The 22,465-nt window shown below is 34.1% G+C and overlaps 1 protein-coding gene across 1 annotated transcript; it reads right to left on the bottom strand.

Moving 5' to 3' along the window:
• Positions 1-2,406: 2,406 nt before the first annotated feature.
• On the bottom strand, positions 2,407-21,983 carry LOC123542431 (thrombospondin-2-like). The gene is made up of 11 exons (XM_053531070.1): positions 21,959-21,983; positions 21,389-21,436; positions 20,977-21,056; positions 19,571-19,636; positions 18,835-18,964; positions 18,356-18,478; positions 18,008-18,178; positions 16,496-16,666; positions 14,655-16,118; positions 5,981-6,077; positions 2,407-2,522 (listed from the first exon to the last, which is right to left on the bottom strand). The coding sequence occupies exons 1-9, from the start codon at positions 21,969-21,971 to the stop codon at positions 15,949-15,951; spliced, it is 972 nt and encodes a 323-aa protein (XP_053387045.1). The 5' UTR covers positions 21,972-21,983; the 3' UTR covers positions 2,407-2,522; positions 5,981-6,077; positions 14,655-15,948.
• Between the last annotated feature and the right edge of the window lie 482 nt (positions 21,984-22,465).

Below are 22,465 nucleotides of genomic sequence, written 5' to 3'. Positions count from 1 at the left end.
TACATTGTATAAAAATTTGGAATGAAATATCTTACAATCTGACAAACAGAACTATATAAAACAAAACAAATTGTGGATACAGAAATCATAATTTGAAACTACTATTTGTACTCTTTATTTTAAGATTGTTAATGCTAGAGAAATAAAATATAAGATACAATTGTATGGAATTACGCCCTTGTTATAGATATCAAAATTGTTGACATATACCAATAACAACGTAAAGTTTTTACAATACTGGGCCCAGTTGTTAGAAACTTTAACGATCTGTTTAACCACTTGTTAAATACTGATTCAAAATACCAGTCTTATTGGGAAACACTAGTATGATGCAGAGGTTTTGGTGTTCATAATAAGTAATTAGTACATTTATTTTTCTAAATCTTCATAAATGTGGGAATATAAAACAAAAAAATAATCGACCGTTAGCTTAATCGCCTATTAAAGGTTTGAACAATTGGGCCCTGAAATCCTAAAATTATCTCGTCTAAACCTCTTCTGTGAAATATACTTACACAACAAAAACAACATTAAAAATGGTCTATGCGCATTAACGTGTGCAGAATTTCCAGATATCTTTGCTTGACCGAGTCCGACATAGTGAGATAACTTAAATATTCCGAGGTTTTATCGAGACACTAAATGCACTTAAACTATGTGTTATGTCTATAAAGATGTTTTATTTTGAACTTGTCGTTTAGTTTAAAAAGCGTTCCATATACATAAGATTTTGACATCTATTTTGTTTTTAGGTAAAAATGAAGTCTCGAATCAAATGCCTGCAATTATTTTGCAGTCATTAAACAATACCTTCAAAAGTAATATTAATTTTCTAATTGAAAATAAAAACAAATCTGGAAAGCGATATGTGCATGTAAAATATTAAAAGTCCATATCTTATATACACAGTGCTATACCAACACAAGGTTTGTACATGATTTAAATTCTGAATGACAGAAGAACAATTATGAACAGATTTTATTTAGAGGTTTCATGCACACACTTGGAATCAAACATTCTCTTCTACTAACTTAAAACATACTTCGAAGGTGTGCTTTTATTTGCGTTAAATATACGTCATGAATAATCACATGTTAACTTCCTAAAAGATTTTGAAATGAAAACTGCTTCCTTAACGAAATTTCAGTCGCCTGGATTTCAAATTCGTCGGAACATCATCTTAACGGTTTTCAGCGATTTCAGTCTCTGAAATGGGTAGTATATAAGTCCACCGTATGCCCTGCCTGGTCGTTCTGTTCCTGGTGCTACATATTCTCCGTTCAAATTGGCGTAGACACAGCTGGTGTGCCACCACCCACTATGGTCAAGGACAGCGCAATTTCCAAAATATAAATCGCGGTCAACGTCGTAAGTTGTAAAATGGAGACCATTATTATACGACAACCCGTCTTTATCACCTAGATTTACCAAAAGAAGAAACAACGGATATATCAATACTGGCTGGACACTTTTGAAATACTTTTAAATCGATTTAATGATATTTTGAGAAGCTCATGAAGTGAATGATACTAATGAAACGATACAGCAAAAATTGTATATAAATAAAACACGTACCGATATGTTTGATTGTGTACAAATGCTTAAACCGCTAACAAATATAATTTTACATAGTGATGTCACAAAAAAGAAGACCAAAGTCTATTAGAATTCGACGAATTTTGTTGTTAAAGATGCGTGAGCCTCGAAAGCTTGGTCATAAGATGATTAAGACAAATTTAAATCAATAAGTCACGAAAATTATCACTCGGATTTGTGTTTGGAACTCCTTAGAGTGTTTCGGATCTGCTGCGTTTTTCACTGCTAAAAATGATATTTAGGTAAAGAAGCACACTTTAAAAATGATGTATTGATAAAATACATATCCACATTTGTAACATGTTTAGTTTGATGGCTTGTATTTGCTATAGCATAATGTTAAGAGGATATTTTTGTTTCGGCGTAAGATCGAAGTATCCGTCACTGGCTGAAACGGGGGCAATAACTTTTCATAATTAGTATAACCATAAAAGAAGCTTTTAAATGATTGTAATACATTTACGTTACGTCTGCTACGTCTCAATGTAGATACGTTTTACGTTCGTGCAGTTTTTAAGTACGTTGCCTTTATATATGACTACTTTATTTGTAATTACTTTTATTTCGCATTCAAGAATAGTTCTGTACCCATGAAGAAAATGTTTGATATTTTTGCTATGAATATACCAGATATATTTCCTTTATTTATTTTAATCGTCCATTGTAAAAAAATGCTATACCCATTAAAAGTGTTGGATTTCATCAAAAATGCATGTCATCTGTCACCAAGACTATGTAAATTTAAAAGAAGGGAAATTAAATACCTGCTGTACCCGTGCCGGGATCAATGTGGAGAGTATAGTTTGGACTCTTATCAAGGTAGAAGTTCTGGAATGTTTCGTAAGCAGTAGTGCCATCAGCTGCCGTTAGATCCAGTCTTAATTCTGTTTTACCTTGAGATGCCATTTCCTGGACACTTTTAAGACCTACATGAATTACACTCATATTGTAAAATGGGTTCCGTAAATAACTGTCGTTACATGCATTGTTTAATGTTAGGCACTAGGGTCTTTCATCGTTTATAGATCATCAGAGGCATTTTCACACTAATTGTCTGCAAAACCTGTCACCACAATAGTTAACAATTGTCAAAAGATATTATTGCGTGGATTATCCTCTAATAATGAGATCGGTAAATAGATATCAATTTAAAAAGTTCCTATGTAGCCTAATTGCTATGTCAAGATAATGTATTGAACAAATTCAACAAAAGTAAACGTTGCTCTCTGTAGACTAGCAAAATACAAATATGTTAAAATTGTTCAATGAATACAGTATAATTTCATATCATGTATATGCTGCTCACTTAAAAAATGTGTTACAACATGTACAAGCATTTTGATCAGAAAACAACAAAACAAGAGGAATTCTACAATAACGTCATTAAAGTATTGGATCCGTAATTACAAGCGCCAAATGTATTCTCCGTAAATGTATGTGATTTCATCATTATCCGTTTTTAGCTCAACTGAGCCAAAGGCTCATGGTGAGCTATTGTGACCGTTCAATATCCGGCGTGAATCGTGCGTCGTCCGTCCGTCAACATTTCCTAAAAAAATCTTCTTCTTGAAAACCACTGAGCAGAATTACACCAAACTTCACAGGAATGATCCTTGGGTGCCCCCCCCCCCCCCCGCCCCCCTTTCAAAATTGTTCAAAGAATTGAATTCCATGCAGAACTCTAGTTGCCATGGCAACCGAAAGGAAAAACTTTAAAAATCTTCTTGTCCAAATCCACAGGGTCTAGGGCTTTGATATCTGGTCTTGTTCAAATTATCCCCCGATGGTTAAATACGGCCCCGCCTCGGGGTCACATGGTTTATATAGACTTATAGGGAAAACTTTGAAAATCTTCTTGTACAAAACCACAAGACCTAGGGCTTTGATAACTGGTATGTAGCATCATCTTGTGGTCCTCTACCAAGATTATTCAAATTATCCCCCTAGGGTCAAATATGGCCCCGCCCCGGGGGTCACATAATTCATATAGAGTTATATAGGGAAATCTTTGAAAATCTTCTTGTACAAAACCACAAGGCCTAGGGCTTTGATATTTGGTATGTAGCATCATCTAGTAGTCCTCTACCAAGATTGTTCAAATTATCCCCCTAGAGTCAAATATGGCCCTGCCCCGGGGGTCGCAAGTTTTACATAGACTTATACAGAAAAAAAAGTTTAAAAATCTTCTTGTCTGAAACCACAACTTTTAGACCTTTGATATTTGGTTTGTAGCTTGTCTTATGGTCCTCAACCAAAACTGTTCAAATTGTACCCCTGGGTGAAAAGAGGCCCTGCCCTGGGGGTCCCAAGTTTAACCATACGACCTAGGCTTTTGAAATTTGGTATGATGCATTGTCAAGTAGTCCTCTACCAAAATTGTTCAAATTATGCCCCTGGGGTTTAAAGAGGTCCCGTCCTGGGGTCCTTTAGTTATTATGTGAGTTATATAAGAAAAATACTTTAAAATCTTCTGATCCTATTTCCAAGACTATTTAATTATAATTACCTGATGACCCCAAGTAATATGATGTCACTTGATTGTGACCTTGACCTACCGACCTACTTTCTTGTTTTTTAAGATACAGCGTTGAAATATTGATGACATACACAGTTTTGCACACAAATCGTAAAACTGAATTTCATTGACCATGAATGTGACCTGCTGACTTTCTTAATATTTTATCATCAGTTTTACATTTGAAACATGTAGCTCATATTACTCAGGTGAGCGATTCAGGGTCATCATGACCCTCTTGTTTACGGAAAGCTATGTTTTGTTAACGTCCGGAGAATTCCGAATTGTCTAACGAGAGTATGCACTCACACAGAAATACGGGTCTACACCCTCCTACTACTGCCATATACAGTAGTTCAGTGAGTACTTAAAAGTCTTGCTTTACAAATGTGTAAAGCCCAGGTAAAATAAACCAATGCGAGAGCAGAAAATCAATAAAATACATTTTGCTGTCTACTGTTCCAGACATGCTGGCATACTTCCTATCCAACAGTGCGGTAACTAGCGTGCGGTTATTAAATACCTGCACACATTTAGTTACCACACCCTGTACTCAGTGTATACGATCTACCTGCACCAAATATGCTAAGAAAAAACACCAAGCTATGATAAAAAATACATTTAACCAAGCTTGTGACGTATCGGTACAATATGTCGCAGGGGCCTCTGTGGCCGAGTGGTTAAGGTCTCTGACTTCAAATCACTTGCACCTCATCGATGTGTGTTCGAGCCTCACTCGGGGGGTTGAATTCTTCATGTGAGGAAGCCATCCAGCTGGCTTACGGAAGGTCGGTGGTTCTACCCAGGTGCCCGCTCGTGATGAAATAATGCACGGAGGGGCACCTGGGGTCTTCCTCCACCATTAAAGCTGGAAAGTCGCCATATGACCTATCATGTGTCGATGCGACGTTAAATCCAACCCAAAAAAAAGAAAACAAAAAAACACAATATGTCGCATACAAGACACAGACCCTTGCTTGAACGGTCAAAGTTACATTGTTGCATTTTGAGACTATTTAGACTCTAAATGATGTATACATAAATGAATATATTCAAATAGATTAGCAAAATCTTTAACAGCATTGTAATGTTGTGCGTTTGCTCGTTCACTCCGTGAGGTCAAAGACTTTCATTCTTGCCAGGACTTTTAACATTTGTACGCATGGATAGGTTGATTATTTAAATTACTGGGCGTAAACATTCAGTTCAGCAGGGCGGCATATTCCTTTCAAGACATATAGGTCTTGCAAAAAGGTAAATGTCACACAAATCGGGCTTAGTCTTTATGTCAATTACTGCTATTGTGTGTCTTCAGGTTTGTTTTATAATCTAGATCACACTGATTGTGCAATGCAATATTATGTTCTGTCTTTGTGCTAGATATATTTATAGGTCAATCTATATCAAATAATATTTGTAATGTTCATGGTTCTCTTAATCATGTCCTTCTATTCAGAGCTTGGTTTACTTTTGTTCTTTATAAATTTGTTAATACGTAGTCGGTTCAAAAGCACCTGGAGTGCTTATATTGTATTGTTATTTGTCTTGCCGACTCAAAATAAAATTTATCTTATCTTAGGAAGCAAACAAATGTGTCTTTTTGTACTTTTAGCATGTGTAAATGTTGAGTTCTGCTCAACCCGGGGCTAGAGGGCGTGGACGGTAGCATGCATTTCCACTACCGTCCATGAACAGGCTCAATCAAACCGAGCCTACAACATTTTCGTATTTGTCGTGTTGAGCGACCTGTGAAGTTTCCACTTGTTCTATTTTACCAAATGTATAAGGGGCATCCGACATTTCAGTTTATTATCTAACCTATTGCACTACGATCTTACAAACGGTGTTTATAATTTTCAAAAAGCCTACCTAGCCAAAACTCTGTTTCCAAATTTCCGAACCCTTTCTCATATTCCGTAAAATTTCTGTAGAAATCAACACACCCATTAAAGCGATATTGGAAAACCTGAAAATTAGAAGACAAAACATAGTTGTAGGTTTCCGATTTTTCTCAGTCACGCATTTAACACCACTTAAGCAAATTTCTTAAATTATTGCTTGCATGTACACCTTTATAAAAGATAATAGGTAAAGGTAGATTTCTCGGAAGCACAGAGCACCAAAAACACAGCGCCAGAGCCACGCATTTACGTAGTAGGTCCACAACAAAAAGAAGCTGTAATGGAAAAATATTTCAGACGGATTGCTTCAAACAGCCAACAAGTACATATTAATTTATGCTAAATATTGATGGAGGGAAAGGAAATGGTAAGGGTGAAATGGGGTCGGGGATTGGGGATAGGAATCAAAAGGGGAAAGTTGAACAAGGACGAATATACAAGGGTATGCCACGTTCTTTAAAAAACAGTCACACTACAACGTACACCACAATAGCGCAGACACTCATGTACCAAAGATAAACACACAACTACGATCAACTGAATGACATAGAAAAACGAACAAGCAACACATAAGAAAACAGTAGGGTACCGTTATAGTCTCACAAGCATACAGACGCACTCAAAAGTTAAACGATCATCAGCGGGTTAAGAATTAAGTTGTAATTTAATCCCTCATCAGATAAAATCTCTTTCTTTTAGGTTGTTTTAAACAAATTTCTTTCCAGCATTTAAGCAGTATTATTTGATTGTCAGCGCTTTTTTTTTCTTTTCGTCCGCCTTTCATTCACAATTCGTACGGTCCATAACTATGACATCTATGGACTGTGGCACAAGTGACACCCGTAATGAAATAAAGTGTCACGTGCAAGACCCAGGCCCCTAGCTCCAAGGACAATGTCATACTTTGAGAGGTTATCAGGGTCTGTGTCCGAAACATAACTGCCATTCATTGAGAGATTTTGAAATTGTCTGACAAAAAATATGTTTCCCATAATGAGACGATTTTCCATTCAAAAGGCAAAAACCCTAAGCTACAAGATCAAGGTCACATGGCACCCTGTCCATGACTGCTACTCACTGAGGGATTTTGAAATTATATGACACAAATGTTTCCAAATATTAGGCATAAGCTAAGAAGTGACTGCCACGCTTGGAGGTCACAGGTTACGAGCATCAAATTTATGCTAGGTCCGCAACTTTACCATTCATCAAAGGATTTCAAAATCACCCGGACCAAATGGTCCCAGTAATGAGACGACGTGTCGCGTTCAAGACCTTGCCCCATGTCTTAAAGGTTAAGGTGACTCTAGAGGCCAAAGAAAATATGTCTTCTTTTTTGTTCCGGTCAATAGCTTTACTTTGCAGTTATTGACATTTAAGTGGCATGGCTTAAGCAATTACTAAAACAAATTTATTTAACACGTGTAAGACCAAGAGCAAGGGTATTGGAAGATGAAAAGTTTTTTGGAATCTTTCGGTCTGCTCTGTAACTTTTAATGCTTGAAATTACTTCCGTTTTTATGATATGAATATTTTTCATCTGTTATCAAAATAATTTAAAAATGGAATTAATTTAAAAAAATAAGAAGATTGGTATCGACAGATATAAAAAAGTTATAAACAATTATTGTAGATTTAAACTAGAGCTATCACTAAAGGTGATGAATGTACCCCCCGCATGCACTGACACAGTACATTGCAATTTGACGCACACAAGATTGCATAATTATGTGGACTGTATGTATATAGACTGTATGTATACAGTATAGTAACAAAAAACAAAGTCCCATAACTATGCAGAATATTTATCTAAAAGAATGTAACATGCACCATGCACAACTAGGTTTGGTACTGATCACTTGTGTGAAGTTTCATTAAATTGTGTGTAAGGGTTTGGTAGATTAGGCACGCACAAGATTGCATATGCAGACTGTATATACATAGTATGTTAACAAGAAACAAAGTCCCATAACTCTGCAATTTTTGTCGCTGAAAGAACCTAACATGCCAAATTGTGTCAAGGAGATGAGGAGAGATGGTGCGCACAAGATTGTGTCTATGTATATAGTATAGTAACAAAAAAACAAAGTCCCATAACTCTGCAAATTTTTTTTCTGAAAGAACCTAACATGCCCAATGCACAACTACTGTTGTTACTGATCACTTGTGTGAAGTTTCATTAAATTGTGTCAAGGGGATGAGGAGAGATGGTGCGCACAAGATTGTGTCTATGTATATAGTATAGTAACAAAAAAACAAAGTCCCATAACTCTGCAAATTTTTTTTCTAAAAGAACCTAAGATGCCCCATGCACAACTACTGTTGGTACTGATCACTTGTGTGAAGTTTCATTAAATTGTGTCAAGGGGATGAGGAGAGATGGTGCGCACAAGATTGTGTCTATGTATATAGTATAGTTACAAAAAAACAAAGTCCCATAACTCTGCAAAAATTTTTCTGAAAGAACCTAACAAGCCCCATGCACAACTACTGTTGGTACTGATCACTTGTGTGAAGTTTCATTAAATTCTGTCAAGGGGATAAGGAGAGATGGTGCGCACAAGATTGCGTCTACGGACAGACGGCCAGACGGACAGACAGACAGACAACCTGAAACCAGTATACCCCCCCCCCCCCTTACAACTTTGTTGTCGGGGGTACAAAAATGCAAACCTAGGCACAAGTTATAAGTTTATTGCATTTATAGATAAATATAGCATTATTATGACATCAATACATGAGGTCGATATATACAGTGCATCTCAACCTTGACGAACACTGGTATTCACTTTCGCGGGTGTGTAATTTAAAAACAAATTTCATTACTACCATATAAATGTCATACATTTTGTGTGTTTATTAATATCAAACTAAGCCCGCTTAGCTCAGTAGGGACAGCGCTGCTGTACGGATCGCGGGGTCGCGAGTTCGATCACCGGGCAGGGCGTATGTTCTCCGTTACAATTTTTGATAAAAGACATTGTGTCTGACATCATTCGTCATCCACCTCTGGTAATTCATGAGGGGAAGTTGGCAGTTACTTGAAGGGTTACTTACAGAGTAACATGTTCGTACTGGTACAGAATACAGGAACACCGGTTAGGTTAATGCCCGCCGTTACATGACTGAAATACTGTTGAAAAACGGCGTTAAACCCCCCCCCCCCCCACCCCGCCCAAAAAAATCATTATGAATTAAATGATATATAGTTTTCTGGCTACACAGCGCAACCACTAAATGGTGACAACAGAAAAGGAGAAATACACACATTTATGTGTGGTTATTGCAAGATGTTAATTGTAAAAAAGTGTATAATATACATTTATGATATTGTTTCTTTAGATTTGTTAGTTTCTCCAAAATCTTACATGCCGTTACATATCCAATACAGTGCAACCTCTGTAGAGCAACACCCTTTGGGAGAGATGCAAATATTGACTATTATGTAGAGGTTGTTATTCCGGAGAGGTAAATTTGATAGTGTATTTCAGCTTTAGGACATTTTGCGGTTGTTAAAGAGAGGTTTTTGCTTAAGAGAGGGCCGCTCTGGAGAGGGAATTCTGTATATACTCTCATATTATGAACTGATATATCATCCTTTGTTGATATTTAAATTTTCCAATAACGAACAGTTGTAAGTGTCATTTAAGCAACACTTTATGACACTGAGGGGATGATCGACAAGCGAATAAATACTAAGTTGAAGATCTATGAATATAGCAAACAATTGATTAAGGCCTATGCTATTTTGACCATGCAAAAATCCTATGTAAAACTGAAATTGTCGTAACAACGCGAGAAATGCATGGGGGTCAAAGAGAAACTAATAATAATAACAAATATATCTCCCAGTAAATTATAAAGTATCAATGACACTCAAAAGCATGTTCCAACAGTGCACAAGAGGAAAATGCACAGGAATTTTCGGGGTAAGTATTTGTAACGTAAGTCTCTTATATCTATATAATATATACATGTATATATATATATTCATCAATCAAGGATATGTCAGTGTAAATGAGCTGAGCGTTAGTTTTCTAAGAAAACGTCGTTAAACTGGGTTACACAAATCACACGTGCGCCAATATTTTACAAAAATATGTCCGCCATGTTTTCTTTTGTGAACGAAGTAAAATGAATATTTTACCTTAGAATTCCTTATTGTATAGTGCGATTCACTTTCTAATCTAAATGAAGTATCACTTTTTTATAACATCCCACTGTCCGATTTTTCTGATCACGTAATGATCACTCACAATTACAAAATAAAACCAATGTGTCATCAAAATTATCACTTTACACAGCTTCTTGGACATGACGGCCTACTAACATGAAATTTGTAAACATACGCCAACCAAACAAATGATGAAAGATCGGGACTTTTTCAAAGATATGTATTATTTCCAGTAATTTTCTGATATTCTAACGAAATAGCAACCGAATTCTATGCACAGAAATGACGAAAAAGTTATGCAATGTAGCTTTCAGTTTAAATTTTGGATCTATCTTTTTACAGTCCAACAATAGACATGTATGTGTCACAAATATGGCTTGTCTTCGAAATCAGTGTCAAAGGTTACTAGAACATAAACAAAATAAATAAACAATCGCTTACTATGTTCCTGTAAGTCCCATAAGATGAAACGGCTCGTATATATACGTTCATATATATTATGTATCAGAAACATCAACAATCACAGTTCGATCTTTTACACGAACTTGTAAAAAATACTTTTATTCCTTTATTTACATTTCAAGCATGGCGTTTCATTTATACGTTCAAGAACGTAAATTTCGTGCTTTCCGATCCTCGTGGTGTGTAAACTTTTGTAATTATAAGTATGGTGTATTCGACAAACCATTTGTAATTTCTGGCGGTAAATATCATTCACAGTATCATTTATGTTATCGAAATTTAATTGAATATATAAGTTTAATAGTTGCAAAAGAAAAACGTAGACATAATTGTTCACTTCACAGGAATGAAATTCAGCGTGAGAATTTCATAATGGTAAATATTTCAAACATTACTTCTATAGATGCCTCCGTCACCGGATGCCAAGGTCGCTGACTTCGAATTCTTTGCCACCGACGTTGGATCGAAACCTCACTTTAGGTGTAAGATTCTTCATGTAAGGAAGCCACAAGCTGACTTTTCGAAGGCCTCTGCCTCTATCTAGGTACTCAACTGAGCCCCAAAAAATGTTTGGAACCTGGAGGTTTTCCCCACACAAAAAAAGAACTGGAAAAAGTTAATCGTATCGTTTTGATGTTACTCTAAGCCCAACAAAATTAAATAGATAAACATTTTTCCCGTTGTTGTTTGTTTATTTGTTTGCTTGTTTTTTATTTTTATATAAATGAATATGCAAAAGGGTATTTGTTTGTATCAGTGTAACGTCAAAATATAATATTACAATTATACATAAACAGTGAACGCCACATGCATAGTACTTTTACGAAGGGTTAATGCTTTGGTGTTACATGTAAAACAAACATATCCCTACTGTATAAAGGTAAAGGTCTCTTTTATTATACTGTCACCCTTATTGAAAGGGCCAGCCAATTTGGCTTATGAGACACCTTTATTGTGCTAGCCAACTACCTCCCAATTCCTACCACTATGCCAGGCGCCATGCGGACAGAGGTCTGTAACCATTCATTTAACTAGCTCGCGGCTGACGAGCCGGCCTTTTCGGAACGAGTCCCATGACCCCATTGCAAAATCATCCATGCTAAATACTACGTAGGATATGTTCGCTTTCTCACTCTCTAACACTTCCGAAACGATCTATTTGATTTTTATCATAGTTCTAGTTTATTTTTCACTTTTTATAAAAGCAAAAACTTAAACTTTGAAGTTTAGTAGGTTGTAGCATTCTGTAGGTCCAGCGTATTTTTATTTCTGTGATATTCCTTCTGTAGTCAGTCATTATCTACAAACATGTATTGTAAAAGTTCTTTTTAACCAAAGTGGAAAATATCAGGTACTTGAAAATGCAGCTTTCTAAAAGGCTAGTTAGAATTCTCGATGTCATTTGTCAGAGATAGGCTACGCTTGTAAATTAATAATATTATTACAAAATTAATACTGCTATTTTTGGTGCACTTTGCGGACTTACGATAAAGTCAAATATATATTTAATATATTAATCTGAGCAATACACTCCCTGTAAACGCGCACTACGTAAGCGCTCTGACCCTTCTCGCACACCATACTTATAGTTGGGACTTCTTTAATGTGTAAAGGTATGTGCACAAAAATGACAAATTTTTACAGACACCTGGTTAATTGTAATGTGTTTTTTAGGAAAGTAATAAATGAAAATAGAAAAATAGCTCTCAGCTTATTTACACGGATAGTTCAGCTTTACTATGTATGTTATACTTTTTCGCATTTATGCTTGATGATTTAGAATACTTACCCCGAAAATTGTGACCCGAACATACTGATAACTTTTCCCACTTTAGTATTTTAACTAAAGTAAGAGTTCAGCTCTGCATGGTTTTAATGTATTGTTACATTGGAATAAAATTTGTTTTACAATAACTTCGAAATTCCTCAGAAATAATATCATGTACCCCACCCACCTAATTCATAATTTCAATATAACATAGGCCTTAACTTGCTACTTATTGTCCTATTTTAGACATATATTTTCTTTTAATACCACTTGGAATATTTAGCGCTAAATAGTTCCTCAATTTTCTTATGAATAAACATGTAAATGTAAAACAAAAACTCTAATTCTTTTAATAAATGCTATTTCAACTTAAATGGTTTAAGTAAAGGTTATCCCAACTGACATTAGAAATAAATTTCATTACTTTGATTCATATTCTTCCGGGCTTTGAATATAATAACCTTTTTGTTACTTTCTGTTTTTAATTGTTCGTGTCTTGCCTAATCATTTTGAACAAAGTATTCCGAACGAATGTTCTACTACGTGTATATGTTTATTGAAACATAGTTAACTTCGTTTTCATTACGCGTTATGTTCGAACAAATTTGCTCCTCTTTGTTAAAAACGTAAATATTTCGTTTCTCTTGTTCTCTGCAACTTTGTATTTAATATGATTAGGGACATTTTATCTGTTGTCGATGAATTTGTTATTTATGCTGTTGATAATATTACAATGCTCTGATAAATTGTTATATGGCTATCCTTGGGACCAGTTCAATCGTTATAGAAAGTTTAGATAAATACTTGTAAACTTAGTTAGATTTGGTCATGAATATTGGCTATTGTCGGTCGCAACTCGAGTTGTCATAAACGTAGGGAAGATTCCTGAGCGAAAACCACCACTACACAACATTTTTTTTTCTCTAGAGGGTACATACATGCGTATTCTGTCACGATCCTTCAATGAGGTTTTATACAAAATGGATTACGGGAAGTTTTCTTTCCGTTCCCAAATGAAAGATCATCTCTGGATTCGTTTGACATCCAACGGTGCTACTTAATTTCACTTGTTGTCATATATTGCTTCGATTATCTATTCGTATAGCAATTCATTTGAGGGCTTTATAAATATATTTTAAAAAACGTGACTCGGCCTGGATATACCAAGTGTACGAACTCAAGTGGTAGTAACCGCCTTATTTAAGTATAGCGTCACTTGGAATGTCCATGCTGCGCAAATCTTAGATGAATTTTAGGGTTGCACTTTAACTGAATCAGCGTAAGTTGACACCTTTTTAGATTCTAGACAGTTAGAACTATTACATATCTAAACTCCATACACTCAGTTCAATCAACATTTTTTCCTTGAGAACATAACTGTCTCTCATTTTCTAAGGGTAATATATATCTTTAGAACAAATATTTTTTACATTTTGAATATGTTCACAATTTGTAAAAACATTTAAGATTATTAGATACAGCTAACACAAGTTAAAGCATTGGGACAATCCGTTTAAAGTGGTTTAAAATTTTCACATTGATGGCATCCACTAAAGTAACACTGTAACTGTTATATACTAAGAATGGCAATGTACAGAAGATTTTTATTTTATTTTGTTTGTAGAATACAATATGTACACGTGCATAACTAACCAAACCAAATTATTCTTCTGTTATTCTTAAAAGTTTCCAGATCCTTGAAGCATGTGACAGAATTATAGACTTTTTCAACTTGGTTAGATTTTACACTGTTTTGTCAAATAAACGTACTTAAATGATAACTATCAACATATTAAGTATTCCTTTCAATACTTCGACCTTTCATTGGATAATTTATAAAGACAGTATGGACACTGCTTGGTAAACCAGTTTGTTGTTACCTAAGGACACTAAATTAAATTCACCATTTTTAATTTTGATAACTATCAACCTATTAAGTATTCCTTTCAATACTTCGACCTTTCATTGGATAATTTATTAAGACAGTATGGACACTGCTTGGTAAACCAGTTTGTTGTTACCTAAAGATACTAAATTAAATTCACCATTTTTAATTTCATAAAAATGTACAATGTATTTTGTTACATGAAAAGGTAGCTCATTGGTTGACCCCCTTGTTATGTGCGTGCCATAAATAACTAAAGCATAATGAATATATTTAATTTCAGAATAAAGAGCTCCAAAAACAACAAACAATATTTTAGTTAAATATACTTTTCTAATATATTGAATACTTACCGTCCAACCGCCGTTGTCAGTTTTCATGTCGCAATATACTTGTATCCTTTGCTTGGACTTCCATAATGTTACCCAATACACCCCACTACCAGCATTGTTTTCGTTGTTGAGTACATCATAGCAGTCCGTTACTGTAATAGGGCTTCGTTTAATAATATATAATATGGCATTGTTATATGATCGGTAATGGGGCGTGCTTATATGATCCTAAATATGACGTGTTTTATACCCTATTAAAGGTTGTGGTAATATAGTATGGTACAGGGCGTTGATCTGCAATCTTTAGTAGGGTAGGGTGTTGTTGTATAATCTGCAAAGGCGCTTTGTTAAGTATCTGCAATAGGGTGTTGTTCCACAATCTGTAATGGGCGTTGTTCACTATTCTATAATAGGGTGTTATGTAATTTTTGATGAGGCGTTGCTATATCTTCTGTAATGGGACTTATGTAATCTGTAACAGGGAGTTGTTACATGATCTGTAATGAGGTTTGTTATATTATTTGTAATAGGCGTTTTTAAACAATCTGTAACAGGACTTTGTTACTTAATTCGTAAAAAGGAGTTGTCATGTTAATAGTGATGTGACGTTGTCATATTACTGTTATGTGACGTTATACAATCAGTAATATGGTGTTGCAATATAAAGTTTATTATCAAATTATTATTTAGATAAAGCTTTTGAGACACCTTTTAAGACAATCACTCTAGAACATATTATTTTTATTCTCCAGTTTACTATGAAATAAAACAGTACCAATAGAATTGTCGCTTTCGGACTATATCTCGTGTGTACAAATAGATATTAAATGATGAACCATTATGGTTCTTTGGACTACAAGGTATGTTAAAATAGTTTATTGATACATCAATTTGTTCATAGCTGAAAGTAAGTAAGATAAACGCTATTTCTACTCAAGATGGATTGACCTTGCTCACAACGGGATCAAAGAAAAACACTCTTGTCCACATCAATCCAGTGAGCTTCTAGATTAAACGAATTTTATATTTTTACTTCCGAAAGTAAGTCATTTTTATAGTTACACATATCAAAAGATCTTTCGTTAATCATGTTTTGAGCTTGGGCATCAGTTATATTAAAATCACGCGTATTAATCATAAAGTATGCACTGAAGTGGTATAAGTTGTTAAGTGTATATAACATTGATTTTCATCCCTTCCAGCAAATTTTCGATCTTGGCAATCTATTAAATAGAACACTTATATAGTAAAATTATGATGAATTTATGAAACAAATCAAATATATAAATTAAGATGTTCAATATGTCACACATAATTACGTACTGCATTTAGCATGGCCACAAGAACCAATTTCTGTGGAATTTCCAGGGCAAGTTCCTTTTGAAACGAAGAGTGATGGATTCGAGCATGTCCTAGATCGTGTCCGAACACCACCACGGCAGTCTTGGCTACAAGAACTCCAAGGTTGCCAGTCTGACCATACATCTGTAGATGTAAAACATTTATGTCATCTTTGAAACATCTTCAATCATTATTCAGATATGTATGCGTTTGTAAAGGTATATATCTACAGAATTTCTCACAATATCTTGTTAAGTTACATAATATTTACAAGCAACTACAGAGTACGCGTTAACTCTAACAAGGATTTTATATTTGATAGGCTAACTTACATTTTCCTTGTTAAAATTAGTGGCTAGACATTGAATTGGATTACTGTTCAACTTGCTATAAGCCTGTCATTTTACATGTAAAACTTAAAATTTGGACTTCCTGTTTGAAATAATTTATTCATTAACATTCATTCTATAATGCTAAAACAATAATACAGTGTTCTATTGTATAGCTTGAAAAGACATTACTTGTACACTTTCCAGCATAACACAATCTGACTTCAAAACTCTGTCCGAAACAATGGTCCCCGAAACGAATTGGAATAGGGTTAGTGCAAGTCCTGGTACGAGATTGTATCCCTACTCCACAGGTTGCGGGACATGAACTCCAGTCTAACCATTCACTCCAGCCTCCATGAACTGCGAAATGTTTGGATAATTTATTCATTAATAGTTTAATATTGTTAGTACTTTCGCAATAATATTGTAATTTTTTGTTTGTTTTTTTAAGGATAGAAATTACAAAATTTCTGATTATTGATTTACGAGTACATGTTACAAGCCTGTCATTTTACTCGCAACACATAAAGTTTGGACCTATTTTTCGAAATAATTTACACATAAATGTTCATGATATAAAAACAATAGTATAATTCTCTATTGTTTCGCTTGAACTGATAATACTTGCACACTGTCCTGGATAACACAATCTGACTTCAAAACTCTGTCCGAAACAATGGTCTGTTAACAGCGTGTTTTATGTTATATCTACATTGCTTCGCAATCTTTTTATTAGTAGAATTCTAAACAAGAGTACAGACGTCAGGTAATGCCGACATAACTTTACGTTTAAAGAAGTACAATTTCGTACAAAATAGTTCAATGTAGTTACATAAAAAAGAAAAAAATCAAATAAAAATACACACACATTCGTCACATTATTATATTCTTTTATATAACACAAATAATAACGACTTGACTACTTTATGATCATCGAGCATTTCATACATTTTGATTTCATACACAATTCAGCAATTATTATTGCAGTTTCAATATCAAAATCATGAATATTACAATTTAGAGAAAGTACAAATAGACATTCCCGTAAATGCTTCTGATTAATTAAAGCAAGGAAACATTTCATATCAAATACACGCATCACTTTATTACAAGTAAGAAACCTTTCATAACAGTTCCATATATTATCTGAAATAATAGTAAAATTAGGTATTAGTATTTACCATTTATAACAGTAAAGTAAATGTCCAGTGGTGAAGTGGTAAAACAGTCAGTTTTCAATCTAAAGGTCCGGGTTCTAATCCCGTTCCAGGCAGTTTTTGAAATGCTCTTTTAAGATAACTGTAGGCGTACAGAATATATACATATTATACTTATATGTATATTACTTTATGTAAGATCCTATTTGAAAAAAAAAAGATATCTAGAAGTCTAAACCATACTCTTTCAATGTATCCTGAGGCTTAGAAATGTTCTCCTATGCCACTTCCTTGTCGATGAAAGCACTGTTTTATTTAAAGAATTTCTTTCAATTAGAATTGCAGTAAGATAATCAACTTAAAGTCCAGCACTATTATGTCTGAGAGAATTTACATGCATTATTTTTTTCTTCCAGGGCAGCTCATGACTCATTGAAGGTTTTATGAGGTTTTGTGATAATGTTAAACGTATTAGTTACTATTTAAAATATTGTAAATATAACGTTCTTCAAAGCAGCTGAAATGTATATTTCCTTTCTCTTACCAGGACAGAGTTGCCTTTGACACGTTTTCAATGCAATACTATCTCCAGAACAATTAAGACCGCCATATTGTGGCGCTGGATTTGTGCATGTACGGACACGTGAACGGGTTCCATTTTCACAAGTTACGTCACACCCTGACCATGACGTCCATGGAGACCAATTCCCATCAACTATAAAGAATGTCATTGTTTCATATATTTTAGTTTTCAAGTGCTCCATTTAAACTGATGAAACGTAAAATATTTACAATTGTTTTAATTGTCTTATTAGCTCATAAAGTATTGAAAATGAATGTACATTGTATAAGTAAGCCAAAATTATTTATATCAAATATCATACGCACTTACCCACATGACATAATTTGCAATATTTTGGGCAGATTTGCTTTGCTTTCTCAATATTCTTACAGATACTGAACATAGAGTTTAATCGAGCACAATCAAATAATTCATCATCGACACAAGACGAATCTGCAAATAAAAATGTCGTGTCGTTGCATTATTTCTTTCATTTTGTTCATTATCTTTAAATCGGGAAACCTGCACTCGTCCTTTAGCGGAAAAATATAACCCTTCTACAGTAGCGCAGTATTTCCGCTACAGAACTAATGCATATTTCCCCATACAAAGGTAATAACCTATAAATATTCCCCTATGAAATGTAACACAGGAGCGGTGTTATATATATTTCAGATATATATTACTATTAGAATAAAAAACACTTACTGAAGTTTTATAATTCTACGTTTTAGCACATGTTTTACTAAGTTAAAATTTATAACGGTAAGATTTAGTTTTATCGTATGTGAACGTGTGTCAGTACTTACGATGTGTAATATCACAAAGATTTCTGTTACAGTTTTCAGTCGAACAGCACTCATAACAGTAATGTGTCTGACCACCTTCCATGCTTATACCCATCGTTCCATTTGGTATTTTGGCATACTCACCACAATGCTAAAACAAATACTTAATTACCGGTCTTTGTTACACATATATAAAGCTTTTTGAGAAATTCAAAAAGGCGTGGATACTGAAACAAAAAAAGATTGGACAAACTAGTGCATAGATACTTAGAAAGAATATCTCAGTCACTTTAGTTATCAGCTCAAATTGTTTCGCTCATGAAAATAGAATTAATTAATAAATTTTATTCAGTTCCATCGAAGAAGAAATGTGACCGTTCTAAATAAGGCTTTATAAAATGATATCTTTGTTGTCCGGTGACAGCAGATGAAAGTTGTTAGTGCAATTTTGTGAATGTTTTGCTTATACAGTATATTTGGTAAAACTTCTTAATGAAACATCGTGTTCATCATCAATGATTATTAATCCCATGATTTTTGTACTATTCATTGTGTTTTTCTAAAAATTGGATTTTTAAAAGCTGGTTAAAGGTTGGCAAACATTTGTATTAATTGCACAATTATTAAAATGCACCTGTACTAACATTTTTTAATATTGTACAAATCAAACAAAAGGTCAAAACAATTCCCCCTATTATTGAGCATGTTTTGATAAATGGGCATATACTGTTATGCTAACTGAAATGGTAAGACTTACTTGTTTATCAACACATCCAAGTTCAAATTGGACTTTTCCAGTATATTCCCGTTTTTTGTAACAAACCTGAATATAATGAACAAACATGCCAATACTATTCAAAAAATGTTTGGTTCTGACAATTTCATTTTAAAAACAATTACAATCTTCGTTAGTAATTTAGTATTAAGATTGTATAGCAAGTGGTAATTACTGTAAGTCTGACCAAACAACCGTTTTATTTTACCTTTGTTTTCCATTTTCTTTTCCTTTTTTCAGTTTTTTTTTTTGTTCTGTTCTTTTTTAATATATAGCAGTAGTATTTTATAGGATTTTCTTTCTTCTAACTTCAAACAGTCTTTGTATCTCTAGGATCATCTCAACAGAAAAGGATAATGTACAATTTCAAAGAAACAGCTATTATGGATGATGGTATAGCAGGGACAATTTTAACGACTGAGGATATTCAACAACCAAAATAACCACTTCTTTAAAACCCAATCTTTTTAAATAATTTATCCTCTAAAAGACGCTTTGTTTTAGTGGAAGTATACTCAGCTGTCTGATGGTGGTCTCCAAACCAAACTTGTCAGCAGAAATCATACCTAATATCTATTCATTAAAGATCCCACTTAATTTGCTCTTATTAGACTAAGTGTTAATTGGCATTTATCGAGTTTCTGATATTATCAACGCCTGGGTGAAATCTGAAGGAGTTTTCATGTCACTACCGATTATCGATTTTCTTTTAATAGCCTAAAACATGTGATCATATTTGCACTTGTTTTAAACGAAAACGAGGCAATGCTGTCGAAAATTCGGCACTTTTCGTAGATCACTAGGTCTGCATTAATATAACATCTTGATAGCTATAATGCACATTTAAGTTTATTCTGACATACCTAAAAGTTGTTACAACTTGCTGGAAAAGCTATGGGAGGTACAAACTGGTATTTGTCTATGGCCCGGGAACGTTTTAAAACCTTCGTAAGTAAACGATTCCGATCTGTCTTTTGCGTGAGAATTCCGTTTCTAATTTTAGCCACGGATTATTGCTTTCAGAAGTTATCGTTCTTTATCAAAATCCCATATATTTCGGGTGTAAAACAGGTGGCGCTGCGGTCGGAAAACAGGTTTCAGGCTGTCAGTTTGTAGAAAAAATGTTAGAAATTGCCCGATTGAATTCCAAGGTCACCATACTCGATACATAGTAATAATACACGCTAAGACCTTGAAAATACCAGTACTTGCCTCTTAGTTGAGTGGGAGTCAAAAGCATTCCAGTTTCTACACCAGAGCCCGATTCCCCAGACCTCTAGATTGACAGTAAAGCGTGTTTCAAGACCACCGGACACCCTTACTATAATAACAGCGTTCAAAGCAGGTTTTCAAAGCATGAGGCTTAAATATAATTCTAGAAATTTTACCTGTCCATCTGAGCAAGATCTTGTTGTGTTGCATTCTTGCATGTCCTGGACACCAGAGCAACTGGAACATTCTAGTGATACTATAAAATGCGAAAAGGAAACAATTATCAGTACAGACTAAATCTTATGATCACATATTTTAAAAGATAAATAGTTAAAGCATAAGAAATATAACGACGATCAAAAGGCAGTGTGCGATAGCAGTTACTGTAATAGAATATTTTAATAGTCTCATGTTGAGGACTTTTCAGTCCGTGAATAGAATACCGGTATCCATAGTTCAACTCGATTTTCCCTTCTGTTGGTGCATTGAATCATTTAACCTATTTCTAGGTTTTCATATATACTAGAAACATTTAAAATAATACATCTATATTGTTTTGCTTTCAGAAAGATAATCTTTTCTACGTACATGCTCTCCCATACAGGGTCAACCCAAATGCAAAAAGAACGGTATAATCTGCAAGAAATGAATAATGAAACTTGATATTTAATTGCCTTCTAAATAACTATAATTATGCAATTATAAGTGTTTTGCCGATTAAAATGCGTTAACAGTCCCTTCCTTACTAAAAGAAGTCAATATGTCATCTCATAATTTGAACAGATGATACATGAAAATAAGTTATGTTCTCTATGGACTTTGTCATACAAGACATTGAGCTTTTGTAAATCAATCAATGTTTAAAACAATACAAGGCCCTCGTTCAACAGTTGCGGTTGAAACACAATATTTTAAATTATTTGTCTTTGTGACAATACACTGAATGTGAAGTACATTGTTGTTTGTGTATCTTGTATTTTGTATTCATTAAATGATCTATTTTTTTTCTTTTTGATGTTTAGTTTTAGGACAAATGGAAACAATTTAGGTTATATGGCGACTTTCTAGCTAACGATTGTTGAAGAAGAGCCAAGATCATTAAGCACGAATCTACCTTCCATACATTGATTAATACTTTTTAATAGTTGTGTTACTTACATGATGACAACATCTCTTCACTACTTAAAGTTACGATTTTCTAATGATTTATTCTTCCTCTGCGAATAAGGCAGCCTGAAAACAAATTTGTTAAATTCTTATATTGTAATGACGAATTCTAGCTTTTGATTGAAGCTGTTGGTCTTGTTCTTGAATTAGATTCTACTCAAACATGGGTTTCATATGTAGAAATTGTCAATTAGTGTATATAAACAAGATAACGACTGCGTTTTACTACGTTTTAGGGTACATTGTACTAGGCTTATTTTGTTAAAGTTATTGTTATTCCATGAACAGACTCAAATGACTGTAGCATGCTTATACTATTATTTTGTATGGCTTTCAAATATTACGAATTATTGAATCAACAGACTCAGTTCTTCATGAAGTTTCTAGGTAGCCACAGAGTCCGCTTGAGCTGAACAATTCAAGAAGGATCTTTTTATATTTTCTTTATAATAGAATTTGAACTACAATTGAATCATGCTGCAGAAAATAGCAATTTTT

Source organism: Mercenaria mercenaria, chromosome 19 (genome assembly GCF_021730395.1).
Source record: "Mercenaria mercenaria strain notata chromosome 19, MADL_Memer_1, whole genome shotgun sequence".
NCBI lineage: Eukaryota > Metazoa > Mollusca > Bivalvia > Venerida > Veneridae > Mercenaria > Mercenaria mercenaria.
Note: the sequence above shows the minus strand (reverse complement) of the source record. Positions and strands in the feature narration are given on the sequence as shown.